General features: G+C 38.8%; 3 protein-coding genes across 4 annotated transcripts; 2 read left to right on the top strand and 1 right to left on the bottom strand.

Moving 5' to 3' along the window:
* Positions 1–364: 364 nt before the first annotated feature.
* On the bottom strand, positions 365–12,167 carry maff (MAF bZIP transcription factor F). Of its 2 annotated transcripts, none has more exons than XM_023340792.1 (3): positions 11,909–12,167; positions 4,875–4,938; positions 365–3,106 (listed from the first exon to the last, which is right to left on the bottom strand). In XM_023340792.1, exons 2-3 carry the CDS (start codon positions 4,905–4,907, stop codon positions 2,663–2,665), a joined length of 477 nt encoding a protein of 158 aa, XP_023196560.1. In that variant the 5' UTR covers positions 4,908–4,938; positions 11,909–12,167; the 3' UTR covers positions 365–2,662. The 2 variants fall into 2 exon arrangements, with proteins under 2 accessions (XP_023196560.1, XP_023196561.1); XM_023340793.1 differs by lacking the exon at positions 11,909–12,167 and adding an exon at positions 10,981–11,878.
* A 1,180-nt stretch (positions 12,168–13,347) lies between these two features.
* Positions 13,348–16,954, top strand: tomm22 (translocase of outer mitochondrial membrane 22). The gene is made up of 4 exons (XM_005811604.2): positions 13,348–13,659; positions 13,912–14,030; positions 15,200–15,317; positions 16,474–16,954. Exons 1-4 carry the CDS (start codon positions 13,570–13,572, stop codon positions 16,552–16,554), a joined length of 408 nt encoding a protein of 135 aa, XP_005811661.1. The 5' UTR covers positions 13,348–13,569; the 3' UTR covers positions 16,555–16,954.
* Positions 16,955–18,239: 1,285 nt separating this feature from the next.
* dmc1 (DNA meiotic recombinase 1) lies at positions 18,240–24,141 on the top strand. Its single transcript, XM_005811605.2, has 13 exons — positions 18,240–18,296; positions 18,432–18,476; positions 19,222–19,368; positions 19,448–19,530; positions 19,609–19,661; positions 19,752–19,793; positions 19,933–20,005; positions 20,548–20,639; positions 20,717–20,790; positions 21,498–21,612; positions 23,364–23,424; positions 23,493–23,609; positions 23,688–24,141. The coding sequence occupies exons 1-13, from the start codon at positions 18,240–18,242 to the stop codon at positions 23,755–23,757; spliced, it is 1,029 nt and encodes a 342-aa protein (XP_005811662.1). The 3' UTR covers positions 23,758–24,141.
* Positions 24,142–24,207: the final 66 nt, after the last annotated feature.

Genomic DNA, 24,207 nt, shown 5'->3' with positions numbered 1-24,207 from the left:
TTCTATTTCTTTTTCTACTATTTTCACCCCATTTCATGTTTGTTTCTTTTTTTTTATTTTTCCTTCAATCTGCCCTTTTTGCTTGTTTTTCTATTTTCCTTTATTCTTTTTTTTATTTCTTGTTTTTCCTTCCTTGTTATGTTTTTCCTCCTGTCCATCCAGCATTTCTCCTCCTGCCTCATGTTGATGTGCCGTTGGGCAAGGCATTGAACCCTCCTGACCTGCAGCTGTTTCTGTCTCCACTAAATCTCCATAAATTAAAACTTTTCCTTCTTCTATGTTTTCTTCTTTTTGTTGTTTTTGTATTTAAAATCTGACAGTAAATAAATTCTAATATTCTGCATTAATACTCCACAAACAGCTGTTTTATGTACAATATGTACAACATTTATTATAATTAATATATAAAATAGACAATGTACTTAAATTTTCACAATAGAAAAAATACAGGTAATAAATACAAATACCATTTTTGTTTTGCAGGTTTTACAAAACATCCAGCACGATTGGAAGAACGTTAAGATATCGGGAATAAATGCTCATACTTAGCTAAACATGTCTTACTCTGCAGCACGGTTGGTGTTATAATTTCTACTCATATCTATATTGCTATGAATATTCAGTGGCCTAAACATGTCTCCATTTCTTCAAGTCAACCAGCCGTCCTCTCTGCACTTTCTCTTCCAGCCTCTACTTTCTGTTTCCATCATTTCCGCCATCTTTCTTTAGCTTTCTGTCTCCCCGGATTTTCTTCTTTTTTTTAAACAAACGTCATCGTAGAAAAATAAATGTCCCTCCCTGGAATCTGCTGCGACGAGCTGGTACAAATATGGCAATAAAACACAAACACACACAGAAAAATAATCATACATCAATATGGCCGTTGGCTTTGAGTATTTCTACGCAGCTAATCATTAACGTTTTGTAATCTTTGTCGCCACACAACACAGTAATAATAATTAGACGTGAGAATCTTCTCAGACTAGTCATAAGTACTTTTGAAAACATGTAGAACATCACAGCACTCGTTAGCTTGTCTTTTCAGAATATCTACCTTTAAATACAAATAAAATATAGAATATATATCTCTTAAAATGTCACTCAACATTTTCGTCTCTGCAGCACATACGGACGTTACAAATAACACAAAACTGGAATGTTTCAGAGGATTTGCATTGAGGCGAGAAGGAGAGACGCGGGTCTGAAGGAAGCCTGGAGAAAAAGTCTGTAATGAAACTGAAGCTGAATGAACCCAAATTACTGCACATTTATGAAATGATAGATGTGAGTGTGTGTCTCTGTGTGTGTTATAGGCCTGAAAACCTAGAAAATCCACAGCAGTCATTCTGAAAGTGCAGCGGCTCTAAAACAGGAAAGGAGGAGTGGTTCGCTTCTGCTTTTCTTTGTTTGGGTTCTGCGTGAACCGAAGGCACTGCGTTGATGGCCGCCATGATGGAGGAGTACAGCGGGGGAAGTAAACCCAGTAACACTTCCGGCCGCATCTTTAACCTTTGAGACCCGGGACAGCTAACAGTCACTGCTATGCTAGGCTAATATCCACTGCTAATCTGGACGGTGGGATCAGAATATGACAGAACCCAGAACTTCAGTTAGGAAGTAGGCGTTTCCGAAAAAAACAAAGGCCACACCTGATTGGACGAACTAAATCAATTGGGCGACAAAACCAAACCTGATTGGACGAAATTAAAGTCATTTCACGTTCTTTTTAACATTAGCTTAGCTATGGCTAGCTTACTTCTCTCTGATCGGAATGAAGCCTTCCGGTTTAATTTCAAAATAAGAGCTTCAACATATATAAATAAATATGGGCAGTGATTTTTAAGTAGGGAGGCCTAAATGTGGACAGGTTGCTGTGACACACAAAACAAACTAAATCATTTTGATTTCTGAAATAATGTGAAACTGGAATAAGCAGTTAAAAACCAATACATAAATAAAAAATGAATTATTTAAAAAATATTATTTAAACTAGTAAAGCAGTGAATGATTCGTGTCAGAGGTGAGCGGATCGATTAAAAATATCAATAATATCGATAAGCACAAAGTTATTTTGTTTTCTACTGTTTCTGTTCATAATAATATATTATAAAAGTATTTTGTAGAAAAATTCTGTCTTGACTTTTAATGACATAATTTAAATATAAAACCACAAACACAGCTGAAGGTCAGAAGTTTGATGGTAGTAGAAAGTATCGGTACCAGTATCTTGGCTTTGTATTTACCTGGTATTGGATCAACAGTTTCAGTTTCTGCTGCTGGAACGAGCCAATCAGAGTTTGCTCTGAGGAACCGCCCACTTCCTGTCTGCAGTAATGTGGTACAGTAACTCTGGGTCGGTCCGGTTCAGGTGGAGCAGGTGAGTCTGTGTGTGTGGAGCGAGGACTGGTGACTTTCTGCTCCTGGATAGAAAAGCTAAGCTGCTGTTGCTAGGCAACGACGCACACTTTACTGCACTGAGGTAAATCACTTCCGCTTAACGTGAAAAAGGTGCAGACAGCATGTTTAGTATTTTCCTACTGATCCAGTCTGTGCATCCTGTGTGTTTATTCTGAATTTCCACGCCTCTGTGTGTGTTTGCATTGCAGACCACCTGACCCCGCCCCCTTCCCAACCCCTGGTTCTGGTTCTGGTTCCGGTTCCCCTAGGACGGCTCCTGCTCTCTCTGTTGCTGCGGCTGCTGCGGACTCTTGACGATGGTGATGACGGAAGCGGTGTTGAGGCGCGGCGCCGTGGCCAGCAGCGTGCCGCCGCCGGCCTCCAGGCCGCGGGCAAACCGCTGCAGGGCGGCCAGCCGCGCGCCCAGCCCCTCCAGCTCCTTCCGCATGCCGGCGTTCTCGGCGCCGAGCCGCTCCACCTCCCTCTGTAGCTCCATCTTCTGCTGCTCCAGCGCCTCCCGCTGGGACACGCGCTTGACACGGCAGCTGGCGGCGTAGCCGCGGTTCTTCAGGGTCCGCCGGCGCTGCTTCAGCTTCTGGATCTCCTCACGGGAAAGGCCCCGCAGGTGGAGGTTCAGCTCCCGCACAGAGAGCGACATCAGCTCGCTGTCCGACAGGAAGGGAACGTTCTCCCCGCACTCCTGCTTCACCTGGCAGGGACACAGAGCAGGACGGTCGGTAACCTTTATATTTAGACACGTTCCAGCATGACCTCACGCACTCAAGAAACAGCTTGCTAATGACGACTAGCATTGGTTTTAGCTGCCAAGTTCTTAGCATAATGCTCTAAATCTTAAAGGTACAAGTGATCCGTTAAAGACGCAGTTCTTTGCTACTAATTGTCAACTCTACTATAACTAGATAAGAACAGACAAAAACAGCAAATTAGAGGGAAATAGGTCAGTTATGCTAGCTAGCTTGACTTTGACATCTGTAACATGTAGCTGTGCTGTGTTTGGGTTCAGTTACAACATTTTTTTTAAATTTGACCCAAACACCAACTGACAAACAAAAGTAGAGCAGTAGTTAAATTAGCTAATCTACCTCAGCTCTGTTAGCTTAGCTAATAGCAGCAATAGCTAATCTATCACAGTGATCACTTATTAATAAACGCAAAGTAAACCCTGAAAACATAAAACTGTAACAGACTGAATGTTCTGTTTCTGCATTTTTTTGGTATTGAATCCTAATACATTAGCATTGTTGTTGTCAGTTGCTATGGCAACAAGTCTGTGAGTGCTAGTGCTAGTGGCAACAGCAGATAAACAGTCTTCCTGTAACGGTGAGTTGTTTCGCTGCCATTTAGAAGCAAATACATGACAGTGATTGACAGCACTAAGCCCCGCCTCCTTTTTGTTTTCGATTCATTTCTTCAGAGGACAGTATTATCTCAGGGAGGAGGAGATTGATTTTTTCACTGTCACGACATCGAGGCACGTTTAATAACAAAAACATTTTTTATAAAAGTTAAAACATGAAACTTTTTCGATTGTTGCCACATTAGAACCACAAACCTCAGAGAGTTTTACGTCTGAACTGCACCATGAAAAGCTAAAGCTTCGTCAGACTGGATGGACAACATCAAGTCATTCTGCATATTCAGTTTTTTTTAGGTCTGGAATTTGACTAGGCCATTCTAACCCATGAATCAGCTTTGATGTAAGCCAGGCAGTGGAGCTCCACATTAAGATGAAGAACCAAACAGAATGCAACATGGCCGATCAGACACTTTGGGAACTACCAGTTAGAGATGCACCGATCCCATACTGGTATCAGTATTGGCCCGACATTTAAAACATAAATCTGGACTGAATATCTGTGACAATGTGCCTGATCAATTCAGTCTAATTCTGTGCTTCATTAATTATTTTACATTATATTAGTCATTCCTAACTGCACGTTTTGACAGTGTTTGTTGCAGTCAACCTGATGTTTTTGTCAATTTCTGTTTCTTTATCATTTATTTTAATTGGCTGTTTTACTCCTGACTGCAGTGACAGAACAGCTTAAAGTTGTTTTCACATGTTTGACCAGCTGGTGACGCTGTTGCTGGGTTTAGATGTTCAAATCTGTCTGTTTAAACAGAATTAAACGTTTGAGTTGTTTCAGTCGACACTAAGCCAGTGAAAGCAGTGGATCAGTGCTTTGCTGGATCGGTTTAGCGTATGGAAGTGGATCAGATCAGATATTTTTGGGTGAAAAAGATTTTGGTCGCATCCTCCTGCTGGGTGAACGCAGGAGCTGCTGGCTGTGCATCTCTGCAGCTCCTCCAGAGCAGCTGCTGCTCATGTGTGTGTTTCTGTGCAGTTGGTCTGCAGCTGTGCTGGTTTGTGGTGATAATGTGGCAGCTGTCTGTTGCTGTTGGTTCTGCCGGGTCATAAAGATGATTCATGATGTTTTTTCCTGCCAGCGTTTTACCTTCAGGGCTTTGTTGCTCCTCTCTGTCGTCATGATCCGATTGCTCTTCAAACAGATTCAGACTCTGTGGAAGAAGAATAAAAAAAACTGAATTAAAACTTTATGGCTCCTCATGTGATTCAGGCATTGTGCTGTTTTTGGCTCGTTTCTGGCCTGACATTTCCCATCCGCTCACAAGACGGCCGGTCACGCACACGCTGTGAAGAAAAGGAGAACCCGCAGCGCTTTCATGCTTCTCCAAACGCGCTCTGTCATTAAGCGTTGCGGTTCGATACGGGAGGAAGAGGAGGTTCTGAAAACCCGGCCGCCTTTCTTCTATTCGCTGGAATGGCGAGGGGAAGTTATATCGAGGGTGTCTGGCGTTTAGTTGCTCAAAGGCAGGTGTCCCAATCGGTTCGCTCAACACTTCCTCTTGTCAACATCAACGGCTCAAAGCTTTCACTGAGGAATAAAACCGAGTGGGGAAAAACCTGGAGCGGTGCCGTGACAGAGCGTTGAGCTGGCAGGGTCAGCGTGGGATGACCTCTGAGTGGGTTCAGGTTCTGGTTCGCCGCCAAGCCGACCCGAACGCTCGCAGAGTGATACCGAGGTTATTATCGTTAAACAAGACTGACAAAATATGAAAAAAAATATCTTCATTAACTGAAATAAATAAAACGGTAATTAATGAGGAATAACTGGAACTGTATCGTATGTTTAGAAAACTAAAACATACTGAAATATAAACTTAATGTTCTTTATTTTCATGTTTATGAATCATTTATTAGCCTTTCAAAATGATGTGAATGATTTTTTAAAAAGCAGTTTATGCTCCATCACCATCCTGGCGGCGCTAAGCTAGTCGGTAAAATGTGGACAGAAAAGGTTGGGATAAAACGTCAGTCAGCTCGTCGTTCAACAATAACTCAAATATTATCTTCTGCTGAATATTCATGACCCAAATTAATGTAAACATGATCACAAAATTTACCAAAATATGAACAACTGAAACTACTACAATAACCAATAAAAGCTAAACTAAACAATATTGAACTAATAGAAACCAATTAAAACAAACTGAATTAGACGAAGGAAATGAAATAAAACCATAGAGAGAAGAATCCAGAACCGCTGTGACCCAGACGAAGCGGTTCGGGTTTTTCCCTGACCTGCTTCTGCAGAGTCACAGAAAACTTTCTCATTTTTCGCAACACGGGATTTTTCTCTGTGGAAAGTGATCGTCCTTCCTACATGTTTTCCTCCAGGTGAGGCTTTCTAGTCCCGATGTTTGGAGGAAGAAACGGGCCGGTCCCACTGAACCCGACCTCAGAACCTTGTCATGACGTTCTGTCTGTGAATCAGTCAGCATCACGATGTCCAAACATGACTAAACCCAGAGAATCACAAGGCTGCAGTTCAGTAACTATATCACATTATTTCATATTATTAGAGCAGTTTTCTGATTATTGATCACCAATTTTGATTTTGGCCAATACTGATTTATTTATTCCAAAATGTTGCTAAATACAGCATGAATGTTGCTGAGTTGGCAACAGTGTGGTGATTATTGACATGACCTGGAGACGTAATCTCCCAAAATGAGAGAAATCTGAGCCGATTTACTGGGTCACGATATATTTTATAATATTATCTATATACATCTATAATGTCTATAATCTATATTTAATCTTCGCAGAAAACTTTAGTCAGAAAGAACTGAGTTTTATTCCACCGACTTCAGTTTCCTGGTTGATCACTGATCTTTAAAAGGCCCAACATGCCCATTACAATTTAGACCCAAAACATTTTATGATGTTAAAATTGAAATATTTAAGCCGTTTCAACCCGACTCCGGTCCGCTTTAACCCGACTCCGGTCCGCTTTAACCCGGTCCGTTTCAACCCGACTCCGGTCCGTTTCAACCCGACTCCGGTCCGCTTTAACCCGGTCCGTTTCAACCCGACTCCGGTCCGCTTTAACCCGGTCCGTTTCAACCCGACTCCGGTCCGCTTGCCTTTAAAATGTAGAGAAAAATCAGGAAGGATTTATTGGTGCTGTCCTGTACAAACTCTGGTTTCTCTAACGCTGGACGAAACATTTTCTTATAGCAGATATTTTCAAATGAGGTAAAACTGCAATGACTTCCTAAGCACCAGTGGGACAAACGACAGGTTCACTGATTTTTATTTTACCAAAGCTCCTCAAAGGAGAAGTTTAGTGGAGGAAAACCTGTTCCTTCAGAAAAATGTTCTGCAGATACGTCTATATTCTGATCTTTTTCGCTTTCATTAATGTTTATACACAATAATATTAATAAATTAGTATATACGTTCCTATGAGTCTCATTTGACTAATGTCTCAGCCAGATCTAGAGAAACTCATCCATGCCTTCATCTTCAGTCGTATTGATTATTGCAACAGTGTCTTCACAGGTCTGTCCAACAAATCAATCAAACAGCTGCAGCTGATCCAGATGCTGCTGCTGGCGTTCTGACTAAAACCAGGAAGATAGAGCACATAACACCAGTTTTAAAGTCCCTCCACTGGCTCCCTGTAGCTCAAAGAATAGACTTTAAAATCCTGTTGTTAGTTTATAAATCACTGAACGGCTTAGCACCACAATACATTAAAGATCTGCTGTTGTTGTATCAACCTTCCAGACCTCTCAGGTTCTGGTTCTGGTTCTGGTCTGCATCCCCAGAACCAGAACCAAACGAGGAGAAGCAGCTTTCAGCATCTTTGCACCACAAATTTGGAACAAACTTCCAGAAAACTGTAAAACAGCTGAAACACTGACTTCCTTTAAATCTCAACTAAAAACCCACCTGTTTAGGATTGTATTTGAAATGTAATCAGTTACCAATTTATTGATGGAACTTGACTTAATGATTGATTCTATGTTGCTTTGTGTTTCTGTGTTTGTAATGATGTAAAGCACTTTGAAATGTCTTGCTGCTGAAATGTGCTATACAAATAACATTTGATTGATTGATTGATTGATTTGTCAGTTAAAAACATTTAAGCAGGTATTAAACATTCTTTTCGTTAAACCAATAATAGTTCTTTTATTGTTTTGATATAATATTCTAATTTTGAAGTGGAAAATCACCAGACTGGATGTGATTAATCTACATAATGTGATTCATTTAGAGATGAAGTTCCTGAAATAAACAGACTTTTCAGTAATATTCTAATTTATTGAAGGATCTGTTTGTATTTCATGTCTGTTTGCTGAGAGCCGAAGTGAAATTCTCTGTTTCGTCACAATTTTGGCCAATAAAGTTGGTTCTGATTCAGGTTGCTAACTGCTATTAGCAACACAAGTTAAAAACAGCAGATTTGTTCAAACACTTTTCCCTGATCGAGGCTTCAAACGACAGAAATAAACCCAGTTTGAAACGTAATTCCTGTGGTTCAAATGAAAAGCAGCCATGTTGGATTTGAGGAAAAGTCTGAATGTCCAACAGGATAATCCAACCAGGAAATTAGAAACTTTAATTACTGATGAAAAGTTTTTCTTTGACATTAAACTAGAAACAGTTTTAAAATGTCCAAGTAGCACTTGAACGCACCACGACCAGACAGACTTGGTTACACAATCTAAATCCTGCTTGCATAAAAACTGCATAGTAGTAACAGCTTTGGTGTATTTAGGGCTCACAATCACTGGAGGATTAGTGCAACGCAGCAACACATCAGGGCAACACGAGTTTCTACATCCGAGGTTCTCAAACGGTGGGGCTCGGACCACCGGCGGCACCCGGGTCTCTCTCTGTAGGGCCCACAAGAATGATTTACAAAATAAATGCACAGCTGATTAATTCTGGTGTACAGCTGATAAAGTAATTGTTCTGTGCGCGTTGAAGCTTTCATGAGAGAAAAGTGTTGAAAAATGGAAACTATTGGTTTGTTTCCGCGGTGATTAAACCCAGAGCGGCCATGTTTGGGTTTGCGGGGAAAACTCTGACTTTCCTATTTGATTATTTAAGTAAAAGTGGAATTTGGCAACAGGGAATATTTTCTCCCTCCTGGTTTTTATTAAATGTGTATATTTCAGGTCTCTTCGTGTCCATTTTTATATGAATATAAATTCATATATTTTCTGAATTTCAGCTGATTTTGTCTGTTTTTTTTTGTGTCTGCTTCACTTTTTCAGGCTGCGGTTGTTTAGTTTCTCCTTTTTACAGTTAAATTCTGTTATTTTCAGTTATTTTGTCGTTTTAAGTTCCTCCAGCCTCTTCTGAAACGTCGCTCTGCTTTTTAGTTTTTTCTCTTTTTGTCGCTGCGTTATTGAATTACACGAGACATTCACAGACTGGCTCCAGGCTGGGAAATCACAGACTTCTTGGAAACCTTCACCCCATCCCGGCTGAGTTTTCCGGGTATGAAACAGACCCGGGTCGTTTCATACCGACCATCCGTCACTTAGATTACAACTTGAAGTAATTTTCTACAATCTGTTCAGATTACAGACAGGAAATGTAATAAGCTGAACCAAATGAAAGATGGCTGTCAGCAGGAAGTTGGCTTGTTGTGTTTGATTTCATCATAACCTTTTTACTGCCTCAAACGGACCAGAGCTAAATTTATAGAAAATGTTATTAGAGGATTATTATGTCTACTTATCTCTACATAATGAAAACGTTTGTCTTGTTACAGCAGCACAGGAAAACATTAGGGTGGGTCTGGTTGCCCTGCAGTGTGAAGGTAACTTTTCACAGAATGAAAATCCAGTTGACTTCACTAAATTAATCTAATTAATTAATCAATTATCTTCTTCAGGCAGCAAATCAGAGACCAGAAATATAAACACAACAGTGACAAAAATAAAACAAAAAATGATCACAAAGAAGAAGAAACTGAAACGTTTAAGTGTCTCTAACAACAAGCAATCAATCAATTACATTACATGATAAATTAAAATGAGTTACATCATTTCCATTCTGGTGAAATTTCATATATAGAGGCTTAGTAATTAATTGTACTTATACTTTTGGTTATTTGTTTATTTTGCATGTTTAAAATGTCGTTCAGTGCTAAGTGTAAATTACAAATTTAAAGTTTATTGATCTTTAAGAATCAGTTCTTGCATTATTATTCCATTATTACAATTCACCATATTTAAATCATATTTAAATAGTCTCAAAAACAATAATATCGTTTATCGTGATCATTTCTGGGACAATTTATCGTCCAGAAAAGTTTATCATAACAGAGAGGTTAAAAAATGGAAGTGAGGTGACCAGGTGTTTCTTTTTATGTAGCATTTCAGTTTAGTTTGTGAATCCTGGCTGGTTCTGTTCTGGTTCTGGTTCTGTTTCTGTTCAGAGCATGACTGTACGTGGGAGCAGCATGAGGTCGAAGTTATGAAAGCTGATGACTAAATAGTTTGGGACGGAGATAAAGCAGTTTGGTTAATTTCTTGTTTGGGTAACTGCTTTGGATTTGCATAAAACTATTCTGTTATTTATTTAGCCTTTTATAAGCAGGAAAACATATTTTTAAATAATCAAAGTATGACATGTCAAGTTTAAAACAATACGTCTAATTACTGTATTTTTGTTGTAGCTATTAATAAAAAAGTCGGTTATTAAAATGAAGCACTGTAACAACTCAATGATCGGTTGGACTTGTGGCTTTGGCTACAGATGATTCTGTTAGATAATGTTTAATGTTTTTCATTATTCACATCAGCAATAAGATGGAGAACTTACATTTAATGTAAAATTCTGTTTATTTTAAAGACAAACAGAAATCCTCTCTGAACTCTGAGTGTCTTTCATAAAAACAGACGCTGCTGTTGTTTATTTTATTTATTTTTTGGTCACTGAACTTCCTCTTAATGTTATGTCATAACTATTTTAAAACGCCAGTTTAAAGGCCTGCCTTGCTTCACTGTGGGTTGTGTAGTTACCTAAACAATTCAGTCAGATTCACTGACAGGAAGAAGCTCTAACCTCAGAATAAACATTGTTGTTTTTAAAATAAATATATATTTAAAGATTTACGTAATTACATGTATGTTAGGTGTCCCATTTAAACATGATTTCTGGTCTTAATTTTGTTTAATTTCCGTAGAATGGCACGAAACGGCAACAAGAGGGAACGAAACAGAGGTACGAGTCACCTGTCCGGGGCCCAGCCTCCCGCTCCTCCACGGCCCTGCGGCTGGTCCACTAAAAGGATCCAATAAAGTCTTTGCATGGCCAGACGGTTTGCTGGCAACAAGCTCCGGTTCCCGACAAGCGTAGGAAGTCAGCGGTCGCAGCGGAAAAAGTGTCCGCCGGGCAGGACTCGGGCTGCGGACCGAGGGGACCGCCTCTTTGTAAAGTCAGGGTGATTCAGCAATACGCCTTCTGCTTTAGCCCCGCCAGGACTGCCAGCTAGCAGAAACCCAGCAGCACCCACCGTACGAGGCGAAGCCAGCTCTCAATATTCCGCTTTAATTAAACCAAAACACCGAGCGAGCTGGATGAAGCACTTAAATAACAATATGGAAGCAACAAGTGAACGCAACACGGTCAAACCTGCTCGATTCTTGACCATTCTACCCTTTAGTATCCACTATTCTTATTATTCTGTTCAAATAGCTCACAGCGCTCATTATTATGTTGTTTACTATGTTCTTAGGTGTTTAAAATCCACCCGTAAACCGTCCAGGAGAGGAGCTGGCCAGCTTAGGGCGCCGCTGCTATAGTAAACAGCCATCACGAGTCCTCGGGACATTTAGGGCTTAAACAACTTACCGAGCGGCTGTTAAGAAATACAGAATATATAGTTTAGTAGATAGCATCTGTTTATGTTAGATAACACGCGAGAAGAGACGCTAATTAGGAAGCGAGCCTAACTTTGTAAGTATTTCTTAATATGCTAGTAATGTTAACAGTTAGCAGCTAGCATAGACGGTTTAAACCGAACAGCTGCCTGCTCACTTGGCGAGCCGCCCGGTGGACAGCATTCCTCCAATACTCGGTAATTACCACCGAATAACAGCGTCACAGCACAATATTTAAACATTTACCTCCACATTTAGATATAAACAAGTGATAATTTACCTGCTGATTCGACGCGACTCTGGCGACAAAATGTCAGTCCGCCTTTTCCCGGAATTACTCCGCTGCGCTCTGAGGTTGGATTCTTTCATTCATAAAAAAAACACTAAGCGACAATGACGTCAGCCCAGAAGAATGGGGGCGGAGCTAACCGCCCACCCTGGCGCGCTCCCGGAGGATGTAAACAAGGAATCCCTGCAATCCTGCAACTTTTCCATGGCCGCCCCCTTCAATGTTCTCAGCGGCGGGAAAAACAGCCGCGGAATGAGGTGAGAAAAAAGAAACTATTTTCAGAGTAAGCGCTCATTTTCCAAGGAACTGGGAAAGGTAGAAGATAATTTAGTTTTACTTTGACGAATAAAATCAGACTTGACTAGGTATAAAAATATCAATACACATTTATGACTGATTTCAGAAAAAGGTTATTAATGTTTTATTTGTAAAATGATTTTTTTCTGACATCTGAATGAAATTCAAACGGTAAAAAAAGCTACAATTTGAAAATAACAAAATTCAACAATATGAAAAGTCTGAGAATTATTTTAGATTCAAGCTTCTGAGGTGTTCAAAAGTCATGAGTGTGGGCTGGACAAACATTTTTCTAGGATGGACTCACTATCTTCACTTCTTCTTTCTCTCTTTGGGCCTTTCCCTTCAGGGGTTGCCACAGTGAATCATTCGTCTCCATTTAGTCCTTTCCTCTTCATCCTCTACCATTACATCAGCTTTCTTTCTTGCTAAAACTCTTTAATCACACCTGACACTTACTTATCTATTCCAACCTGCTTGTATATACTTCTTCACCTCTGTACTGATGGCTAATAAGATAAATAAATGATGCTACTATTGCAAACGTGTCTTTTCATCTTTTAATTTCATTAATTCAAATTAATTGGGGAAGGTAAATGGTGCTAAACTCACACAGAGAAGCACGGATTAAGTCAAATTCAAAAATACTTTATTGAGTTAAGTGTTGTTGTAACCTGAGTTGGGTAGTAACCTGCTACATTTACTAACTCACATTTACCTCAGTAACATTTTTGAAAAAAATTACTTTTAGGAGTATTTTTACTATGCTGTACTTTTTACTTTTACTTGAGTAATTTTATTATGAAGTACTGGTACTCTTACCAGAGGAAATTTTTTTACGTCTCTACCCACTGAATAAAGAACAAACCTTTAATTTTTTGGGTACTCTACCCACCTATTGTTCTAACTCATTTGATTAAAGAGTTATTGTAGAAGGTGATGGCTGTCGGCATTTTTAGATTTTTATTTACACAATTTATTATTATTATTATTTTTATAAATTAGAACCTGAATATAAAACTTTGCAAACCCAGTAACTAAGAATCCTACTACTTTGTTCGATTCAAGACTTGCTATTAGACCGTCCTCACGGTAGGAGGCGCAGTTTGTTTTGCGTTTTCTCCAAACTGACCCCTGCCCTTCCACCGTCATGCGACCCTGACGAGTCTCACGTTTTCCCGTCTGTGACCTCGGAGTGTCGGTGCTCAGACTCGTCTTAATCTGAATGAAAAAACGCTGGAAATTGTTCAGAAAAAATCTAATTTAGTGAAAACCGCCCGGCGGCTGCCAGAGAATCTTTGGCCGTACTTCAGCGAGGTTAGCCGGGCTACCACCAGGGGAGGTGAAGAGGAAACATGGCTTCCGTGGAAGAACTGTCCCCGGCGTCAGGCCCGGTGTCTGCTCGGCTTCGAGAAGATGAGATAGACGACGATGAAGATGAAGATGTTAGCATATTTCCTCTCAATTATTTATCTTACCTGCGCTAACAAGAGTAAAGATGTAGCGTAATTTCCTGTTAGCCTGTCTGTGCTAATAAGTGAGCTAACTGTGGTGCCTGTTGCCAGTCTTCCCCCAGGTTCTGCTGCCATTAACAGGCCGATCAAGGCTTTAAACAGATTATAACCTCCTGTATAAGCTAATCTGTCTCAAGTTGTTTTCGTCGCGATAACTAACGGTGTTTTGTGTGTCTGCTTCAGCTGGATGAGACCCTGGTGGAGAGGCTGTGGGGTCTGACCGAGATGTTCCCGGACACAGTGAGGACAGCTGCGGAGACTTCTGCGCAGTGCTCGGTCTCCGTGTTAAAGAAGTTTTACAGGTACAGTCCCAGCAGTCAAACATGAGCAGAAACACAACAATGATGCACAAGTAATCAAAAATGAGAAATATGTAAAGATGCCGATGTTGGACACAAATTCGTTTTATGCTTAATATTTACATGTAATGTAAAAGTATCTGTTTATTCAGAAATTAATATGTTTCTGAAAGATCTGGACTACAAGTTTTAGCTCCTTCAGATTGTTTTAAATGTCAGAATCAGTTTTAATCCTTGTTTCTGCACACAGACAAGGAATCATTATTCCTGGCTACAATCTCGTATATGTACTTTGTTTTTATTAATATGGATCGTCTCTTCACAAATATATAAATTAGAAATGCAATTTGAGGACCTGCACTATTAACCAGAGGTGAGTAGAGTTCCTAAAAATGTACTGAAGTAAGAGTAGCAGTAAAGTAATGAAGTATTCATCCAAGAAATTACTCTAGTCAGAGTTAACAAAGTTAATTTGACAATTAACTTTGACTAATAAAGTCAATAAAGACTTTACAATAAAGTAAATAAAGACTAATAAAGATTTTAGTCTTTATTTTTTAACAGACCAAATTATAAACATGAATGGAAATGTTGGTATTTTAAGCACCAAAATTACAATAATTCATTTAAGTAACAAAAAATAACAAAATCGGCAAAAGAAAAGTTTTACAAATCAATAAAAATAAAAAAAAAGTAAAAAAGTTTCTTTCAATAAAAAACTTAAGCTTTAACAAAAACTGCAGGTGTGTGTCTGTTTGTGGTGATTTTTATGTTTGTTTTTCATTTGGAATCCAGAAATTTACTCAAGTAAAAGTAGAGATTTTTCATAATGAAATTACAGCGCAGTAAAAATACTCCTAAAAGTAATTTTTTTTCAAATCAGGTTATTCAAGTAAATGTAACCAGTTACTACCCAACTCTGGATAAGAACAGATATCAAAACAGAATTTAATCACAAAAAATACATATTTTCTCTTTGTGTGAAGAACTGCATCTCAAAGTTAAATGTTTTGTTTTTTATGATTTGGGAAATAAATTTGGAGAGTTTCCTTTAAAACATGAACTTCTGCTACATGACGGATGGAGTTTTGTTTTGGTATCTGAGGCTGGGAAAAGCTTCAGTAGCTCGTCTCCTGCAGCAGAAGCTAACCTGCTTGTTGACGTTGTTGCAGCTTTTCCCGCTCGGCGCTGTGGGTGGGGACGACCTCCTTCATGATCCTGGTGCTGCCGGTGGTGTTTGAGACGGAGCGGCTTCAGCTGGAGCAGCAGCAGCTGCAGCAGCAGAGACAGGTCAGGCTCCAGGCCTCTGTGGACCGCTCAGTGACTCTGGCCTAAAGGGAATCAAAAATAATATCTGCTAATGTTTTCAATCAGGCTTATTTGTGTAGCCCGTTTTAGCAGCAAGGCAGCTCAAAGTGCTTCACATCATGAAGACACAAACTGAGAACACACAAATATTACAATCGTTACACATCAAAGTGTTTGTGTTTCATTTATTATGTTTCAGAAGCAGCTGTAACCAGGTGGGATTTTAGTCTAGATTTACAGGAACTCAGTGTTTCAGTTTTCTGTAAGTTGGCTCCAGATCTGTGGTTCATAGAAGCTGAATGTTGTTTCTCTATGTTTGGCTCTGGGGATGTTTTAGAGTAAAGGCCAAATGAGTCCAGTCAGTTCTGTTCTCGTTACTACCGTTAAGCTATATGCTTTTATTTTATTAGCAGAAAATCAGAGAAAAGGATAAGAAGCGACTCGGTTTTAGTTTCAGTCCATCAGGTCAGTAACAGTGATTGAAGTAGATTTTAGTGATTTGAAATGTTATAGAAAAATCTTTGATGAGTTAATGGACAGGATTATCCTTATGTAATGAGCATAATGTAATTAATTACATTTATTTAATTTCCGTTTGGGATTAATAAAGTATTTTTGAATTTGAATTGAATAACAAACAATGGAGAAAACAACTGTAATTATTATTTGTTTTTTTTCTAGATCTTACATTGGTTGATGATACGGATAGTTTTAATAAATTATTTAACCATCAGATGCTACAGATAATATGACAAATGTTGGTTCATATAATAAACAGATTTTCTGTGACAGAACGACACTAAAAATACCATCCGTATTGTTTTAGATCCGTGTTTTTCTCTCATTAAGTTAGACAGTTTTTCCTGTTTTAAATTTTCTGTTTGCCATAATTTTCAACATCCAACAAAAGAGAATTTATGTTTCCTGTTTTCTGCAAAAGTTTTTTTATTTATTTAAAAACCTAAAAACAAAAATAAAACAAGCTCTTTAAGAATGACAGCAAATTTCCTGAAGTAATAAAACAAAGTAAATTTACTTTCTTTTTTTCCCTAAAAAAAAACATTGCAGAAAACACTAAAAAAAATCACTTTGACTTTTAACTGAGCAACAACCTGAAAAGATGTTTTATTTTTTGTAGATCCTGTTAGGACCCAACACTGCGATGTCGGGCGGGATGCCCGGCATGATGCCTGCTGCACCTTCCATAGGCAAAGTGTAAGGAGCAGGAGGAATCTGGGGAAATCTGCCTAGCAACAGCGCTCTGATTCGCCTCTCTCCTTGTTCTCAACATCATGCAGAGACTGAAATCCAGGAGCAGCTTTCGCTTCTGTCAACTCGTTTGTTTTTTTAAAGAAATACTGAGAGCAAATGTTTGTTGGATCAGAGTCGGGACGGTTGTGGACGTTGTCTGAAGTCTGATCAGTGTTTTTGTTTTTAGAGGTTCTGTCCTGGTAGGTAGAAACGTTGCGTTGGTATAAATGATGTTTTTTTTTTTTCATTGATTCTATGTAAAATTCTTTTTTTTTTTCTTGTTGCCATTTAAGGAGAAAGTCTTATGCTTAAACATGTGTCACTTCTCTTTTGACTGCAACAATTAAAACCCATTGAAATACCTTAAATGACTTTTGGGGATTTGATCACCTGCTCAGGTAAACCTGAGAGAAAAACCTTCGTCAGGTGAATTTGGCGGTACGTTTGACATGTAGCACTCTACCATCTCCACTGTGAGACACGGCGGTGGCAGCATCATGGTGTGGGAAACATGAGCAGATGCAATGAAGCTGGTAAGATTTGAAATGATGACATTTCCTCCTTTAAGGCAATAAAGTTTATTTATTCCTGGAGAAATAATCTTTACATATATTTCTGTCCAACATTCACACTATTAATTGCAAAACTTTGCTACTAATTGTATTTATAAATGCAGTGAAAATAGAAAGTTAAACCTAGATTGATCAGAATGACTTCTTTCTGTTACTGCATGTTTTTATTACAAAGCATAAAAAGTCATAATAAAGGTTTATTACAATGATTATTCAGGTTTGTTTGTCTTAAAAAAGAAACTAGAATACATTATCAGAATTTAAAACAAATAGTTACACGTGTGAAGTGGAACCATGTTTTTCTCAGCTTTATGCACCATGAGCAAGAAATTTCACTTTTTTCTTTTGCTCTCAATAAAGACATTTAATATATGAACAAGAGAAAATGAAAGGTTTTCTTTCTTGTTTTTATAGATAGTTTTCACAAAATATAATTGTTTTTCTCTTTCTCTTTATAATAACAAAGAGATGAAGTCCGAGTCCTTCACCATTTTGATCTGTTTCTTATGTCAGCATATAATGTTGCGTTGAAATACGTTTCTATTCCTCGTTCAGGAGGGCTTCAAGGGAAATTATCTGCTCCTGTCCTGCCAGTTTCTCAAACTAGATTTTCTATTAATGCATACACGACAGTATAGACATTAAATCTGGTTAGGTTCGTTGTGTAAAAACCAGCAACAACCGATTAAACTTTATGAGGGAGTGTTTAATCAGATATACGTTGATTTGACTCAGACAATCCAAATTTCCGCTAGTACTTGAATACATCGCAGGTCCTAATTTCCCGCCACTGACAGACGCTGGCCGTCAGAGGAAACGATAGGCGATAGTTTTATTTTAGGACAGGGTTTGTTTTATATAAAATATATTATCCCTTACTGAATTATTTATTTTTTTGCTAAGATATTCAGAACCAACTAATTCCAACCGCTTTAGTTTATTTTTTAGTCGGTATTTTGTGAATCAATCTAGAGACGGTGAGCTAGCTCAGCTAGCTGCTCGGCTTTTTGGCAAAAATCTCCTTTAAGTGATAAAACTGAAAACTTTATATTTCATTTCTAAGCTTCACTCTGAAATGAAAATGAAAGTTGCTGAGGATCAAGTTGTTGAGGATGATACAGGTTTCCAGGATGACGAGGTAAGATCAATAGCTAATACAGTTTATCCTTTTCCTAAAAAAGTAGGTATTAATAAATAATATGACAGAATAATTTAGAAGTGATTTCCATCAGTTTCTGTGGTTTAATATGATGATTTCTTCTGAATCAAACAGGAGTCGTTTTTTCAAGACATTGACCTCCTACAGAAACATGGGATCGTAAGTAAAATATCATAAAATCACCTGGATAATGTAGTTTTTAACATTATGACCACAAACTAAATGTATCTCATTTGGATTTTATGTGATAGACTAACACAAAATTGTGTATATCAAATCAGATTTTTGTCTCGGAATGGCCTAGTCAAAGTCCAGTCCTAAGAACTACTGATAATCTTTATCACAATATTTTGTGGTAATATTGTGATAGTGATAAATTTGATGATAATAACTGGTTATTGCTATTCATTTAGGTAGCTGTGTGGCTCAGACTGTGTCACATCACAAATGCTTCTCTTGGAAAACATTCCTGTCACATAAAGTGTGATTTGTATCACTGACATCCATAAAGTAACCGCATATAATCATATTTTCAAATTTATTGATATTTATTGATGTTCTTGTGAAGAAAATAGTCAAAATAACAATCCTAACAATCTGGACATGTTTTTATTTTTTTACTTCATTATCCGGAATTTATTGTGACAGAGATCAATCAAAATTCTTAGAAGAAATTGCATCACAATAAATGATATGATAAATGCCTATTACAGAGACTCTCTGAATGAGTCTCAAATTTAAAAATCTACTTGTGCAAAACCAACAAAGACCCAAAACGATGGTTATTTTTTCCTCCTCTTCTGAGCTTTGAACTATTTTGTGCCTCTCGCAGCAAATCCTAATAAATGCTGTGAATTTTGTGGTTGTAAAGAGACAGAGTGTATTATTTTGTGTTTTTGTCCAGAACATGGCGGACATTAAGAAGCTGAAGTCGGTGGGAATCTGCACCGTTAAAGGGATCCAGATGACGACGCGCAAAGCTCTGTGCAACATCAAGGGCCTGTCGGAGGCCAAGGTGGAGAAAATCAAGGAGGCGGCAGGAAAGATGCTGGTTAGACGCCACTCTGTTATTCTGTCATTCAGAAATGGACCGGAGCGTAACTCTGAGTCATTTTGGTTTTCCTGAGCAGAATGTTGGATTCCAGACGGCCTTCGAGTACAGCGCCAGGAGGAAGCAGGTTTTCCATGTGACGACGGGCAGCCAGGAGTTCGAGTTAAGATCGCAAAGTTCAGCTGCTGCAGGTTTTATCTGGGTTCACTCATGTGTGTGTGTGTGTGTGTGTGTGTGCAGTAAGCTGCTGGGAGGAGGGATTGAGAGCATGGCCATCACTGAGGCCTTCGGAGGTGAGAAGACGTGTCGCTTCTTAACTTGTTATGTAATAAACTAATAATAAACTAAAAGATGTTTTTATTTAATGATCTGATTTTCCTCAGAGTTTCGGACGGGAAAAACGCAGCTTTCTCACACACTCTGTGGTGAGCATGTCTGGCTACGCTATGATTTATTATGACTATATTTTAATACTTTGTGATTATATTTTAATACTTTGTGATTATATTTTAATACTTTGTGATTATATTTTAATACTTTCTGACGCGTGTTTTGTTCCTCCAGTCACGGCCCAGCTGCCAGGAGAAGACGGATACTCCGGTGGAAAAGTCATCTTCATCGATACGGAGAACACCTTGTATCCTTCGAGCCAGTTTATCCTTCCTTCTTTTTCTCCTGTTTGTTCTTTCTCTCCCTCTATTTTTCCATTAATAGATCCTTTCTTTCATCTTTACTTCCTTCCTTTGTCGTTTCCTTCTTTCTTCCTGCCTTTCTTCATTTTTTGCTCTTCCTTCCTTCCTTCCTTTGTTCCTCCTTTCTTCCTTACTCTCTACCTTGTTTCCTTCTTTGCTTTCTTCCTTCCTTTTGTCCTTTCTTAACCTACCTTTTCTCAATTTCTTTGTTCCTCCCTACTTTCTTTCCTTCTTATTGCTCTTTCTTTCTTCCTTTCCTTTTTCTTTATTTCTTTTTGTGTTGCATCTTCTTTTCTTTTCTTCTTTCCTTGTATCCTTCCTTCTTTCTGTTCTTCTTTACTTTTATTCTTCCTGTCAGTTTGACTCAGACGCCCAGAATAAGAGATAAGAAATTAATCTGGATCTTTTTTAAACAGGTTATAAATCTGAATTAAAATCAGGTCTGAGGCTGTTCTTCTGTTTGTTGTGACCTTTGACCTCCTTGCAGCCGCCCAGACCGGCTGCGAGACATCGCGGACCGGTTCAACGTGGATCATGACGCCGTGCTGGACAACGTGCTTTATGCCCGCGCCTACACCAGTACGACCAGCTCAGCGTTCACTTCCTGAAGCCTTGTTGTAACTTCCTGTCTCTCAAACGGCGTGCTGTTCCTGCAGGCGAACACCAGATGGAGCTGCTGGACTTTGTAGCAGCAAAGTTTCATGAAGAAGGCGGCGTGTTCAAGCTGCTGGTGAGCTACAAACCTCTGATTGATTTCCTGCTGCGTTAGGAAGGTAATCATCGATAGTTTGACCTCTTTCATCCTGAAACACTCAGAGGTGATTTCAAGGTTTGGAAAGTCCTTGATATTCCAACTGCAGAGTTTTGTAATAAAGCGCAATGAAATGTTTGATTCCACCTAAATTAGGAAAACATTACTTACAATTGAAACCAGATGTTCTCACACAAGGTTTTTCTTTTCACTCTCTGAAGTTAAATCAGATTAAATGTTTCTGGTTTCATTTTAGTTAGAATCATAAAAATTATTTCTATTTGCTAAATACCAGAAAACGTAGAGAGAAAATTTTTTATTTGATTTTTGAATATTTATTATTTCTGATGACTCAGTCACTCATTGATCCATGTAATTGAAATAAACGTTGATTCATATTTTATGCTTTAAATGTTGCTGAAATTGGGGATTTTTTGTTAAATTAATGTTTTGTTATCGAGCCTTAATGAGGTTTATAAAACAATACATTTTGTTATATTTTAGTTTTACTGGTCCCTGCTGTGTAATGTTGAATATTAAAAACAGTAATAAATCAAATGATGGTGAATTTAAACTGTTTTTTAGTTCATTTGTGTTTTTATCTCTAAATTTGTGGTTTGAAGATGTAAATGTTTCTGTGGGAAAGGATCCTGCGTTCACTGCGCCTGTCGGCTCTTCCTCTCCAGATCATCGACTCCATCATGGCTCTGTTCAGGGTGGACTTCTCCGGCCGCGGGGAGCTGGCCGAGCGGCAGCAGAAGCTGGCCCAGATGCTCTCCAGGCTGCAGAAGATCTCAGAAGGTGGGAACCAGAACCAGGACCGGTTCTGGTTCTGGTTCAGTTTAAGCTCAAAGGACGTCTGAGAGTCTCATTATAACATTGAATCTTTACTCCAGTGTTAATACGTCTGGAGTTGGGAACTGATGAGAATTTATCGGTACCGATTCCATAATCGATTCTCGGTGAGTTTGGAAATAAAGTCTTTAATTGATTTAAATACACCATGTTGCGTTCAGTTCAAACTAAATTTAAAAAGTAAGAATAAATCTGTTAAATGAACATTTAACATGAAATTAAACATGAACAGACAAGTTATCATCACCTACAGACCAATTTGATAAATTAGAATATTAATTAGGTTAATCAGATTAATCGTGATGAATTGATTATTGAAATAATCATCAACTAATTTAGTAACTGATTAAGTATTTTGTTGTTGACTTACCATCCAGGAACCGCTTGCTTTGATGGCGCGTTACGGCTATTAAAGACTAAATTTCCACACAAAAAACTCTGAAATTTTTAGAAAATTTCTAGAAAAAAATTCAGAATTTTCCCCTTTTTTCCTTTTTTTCTGTCTACAATGCTCTAATACGCCGTTTTAACTTGCTGCATTGGTTGTGCAGTAAGCTCCACTTCTGCTTTTCTAAGATTCATGGTTGTGTAACTGTTAGCATCTATTTTCACTGTGTAAATGTTGAGTTGGGGGGCGTGGCCAGCAGCAGCTTATTTGGATTTAAAGCGACAGAGACATTAAAGCAGCTCATTCTGAAGGATTTTGAGCACAAAATGTGACTAGCATGTTTTGTATAGGTCACAGGCTGTGACCTAGCACTAGGATGATACAGTTTTCGAGTCCTTCCCATATCGGCTCAGCAGGGCCAAAAGGCCGGAGTCCACCCTGACGACTCTGATGGCTCAAATTAGCATCCCTTCTTCAATTGTAAATGTGGTCGTTGACCGTCGGGCCAGAAGGTGGGAATGTGAATAGTGCATGTTGGGGGTGGGTATCTATGATACCTGCAGGAGATCAGGTCTCCTGTAGGTAGTGCTCTTCAGTTTAGTTTTGAAGCATACATGAAGTGTTTTTGGAGAGATGTGACCTTTTGCAGCTGATCCATGATGTTGTGCTGCATTATCCAGGTCATTTTGCCAAATGTACATAGAGTTTGCAAAACATACAATCTGTTTCAAGAAATGTGCAAAGGTTTTTCTAAAAGAAATTAGTAATGTTTCTCTTTGAAATAAAGCTAAGAGGGTATAAAATGACAGTTTAGAAATAAACTAACCTAACTAATGAATTCATTGTGCTTGGGTGCGCCAGTAATGGCCTTATTTACGGAACAAAAGCGCCTGTTGAAAACAGCTAATACATTGGAACCTCAAACATTGTCCTGAGCCGTATGCAACGAAATTTCGTTCTTTATACACCCTGTGCATTGAAAATGACAACAAAGTCAGTCTAAGTCGAAGTCGAAGTCTAAGGAACAATTGTGCAACTGTGAGATGCGTTGAGGCCATTACCAGGGTACTGATAAGGTAATGGCCCTATTTACAGAACAAAAGCACCTGCTAGAGAAAATCCTTCAGGCCAGTTGGACTATCGAAGCCGATATAGGTATACGTCAAAGTGGACTAACTCTAGCCATTCTAGTGCTAGGTCATAGGTCACTTCCTGTTTAGGGAAGCATCATAGGTCACTTTAAGGCTCTCTGGTGTTTTATCCTAAATGAGCCGCAGTTTCTGTTTTCATCCGTTCATCACGTCCTCAGAGTACAACGTCGGCGTGTTCGTTACCAACCAGATGACGGCGGATCCTGGAGCAGGAATGACGTAAGAGCTGAGAAGCCCCGCCTCCTCCCCGCCTGTCCTGTGCTGCTTTAAACGTTTGGATGTTTCAGATTTCAAGCCGACCCCAAGAAGCCGATCGGCGGCCACATCCTGGCCCACGCCTCCACCACGCGCATCAGCCTGAGGAAGGGCCGCGGCGAGATGAGGATCGCCAAGATATTCGACAGGTGAGCCGCCGCTCCACAGCACCTCGACTCTGTCGGCCATATTTGCAGTTCTGATGGATCCGTTTGTGATCATTCTAGCCCTGATATGCCTGAGAATGAAGCCACGTTCGCCATCTCTGGAGGAGGAGTTACTGACGCCAAAGAGTGAAGCATCTGATTAATATTTATTATCTTTTTTTATTATTTTAACCTCTATTTATTGGATTCACATCCATATATTCATTAAAAGTTGTTCAGTTGATGTTGTACTGCAGTAATTTTACTAACTGTTATATGTATGCACTCAGTTGTGATGTTTCACTTCACTGAAAGTTCAATTAAATAATAAAATGAGTTCAATCTGGGAGTTTGATCACTTTTATTTGGATTAATAACCAGAAACGTCAGAACAAATTAGTTACTTTCACAAGTATGGATGGAAAAACATCAAACACTATTACCATTATGGAAGGTGTATTACTATGCATACATAAAATAAATTAACATGTTTTTCTTTCCTTTCTGAAGTTAAATTAGACCGAAATTCTCGTGTTTTACATCAGTTAAAACAACTAAAATTATTTGTATTTGCTAAAAGCCAAAGAAGTTGGCTAGGACA

Source organism: Xiphophorus maculatus, chromosome 10 (assembly GCF_002775205.1).
Source record: "Xiphophorus maculatus strain JP 163 A chromosome 10, X_maculatus-5.0-male, whole genome shotgun sequence".
In the NCBI taxonomy this organism is placed as follows: Eukaryota; Metazoa; Chordata; class Actinopteri; order Cyprinodontiformes; family Poeciliidae; genus Xiphophorus; species Xiphophorus maculatus.
This window is presented reverse-complemented; position numbering and strand designations above follow the sequence as displayed.

What these genes read in the sequence shown, in the direction of transcription:
- maff (XM_023340792.1), bottom strand. Translation starts at nt 4,907, where the DNA reads ATGACGACAGAGAGGAGCAACAAAGCCCTGAAG. An exon ending in GGAGCAACAAAGCCCTGAAG is followed by an intron (nt 3,107 to 4,874) that starts GTAAAACGCTGG and finishes TGTCCCTGCCAG; the next exon opens with GTGAAGCAGGAGTGCGGGGA.
- dmc1 (XM_005811605.2), top strand. Translation starts at nt 18,240, where the DNA reads ATGAAAGTTGCTGAGGATCAAGTTGTTGAGGATGATACAGGTTTCCAG. An exon ending in ACGGGCAGCCAGGAGTTCGA is followed by an intron (nt 19,531 to 19,608) that starts GTTAAGATCGCA and finishes GTGTGTGTGCAG; the next exon opens with TAAGCTGCTGGGAGGAGGGA. An exon ending in TTATGCCCGCGCCTACACCA is followed by an intron (nt 20,640 to 20,716) that starts GTACGACCAGCT and finishes CTGTTCCTGCAG; the next exon opens with GCGAACACCAGATGGAGCTG.
- tomm22 (XM_005811604.2), top strand. Translation starts at nt 13,570, where the DNA reads ATGGCTTCCGTGGAAGAACTGTCCCCGGCGTCAGGCCCGGTGTCTGCT. An exon ending in ACGACGATGAAGATGAAGAT is followed by an intron (nt 13,660 to 13,911) that starts GTTAGCATATTT and finishes TGTCTGCTTCAG; the next exon opens with CTGGATGAGACCCTGGTGGA. An exon ending in AGCTGCAGCAGCAGAGACAG is followed by an intron (nt 15,318 to 16,473) that starts GTCAGGCTCCAG and finishes TATTTTTTGTAG; the next exon opens with ATCCTGTTAGGACCCAACAC.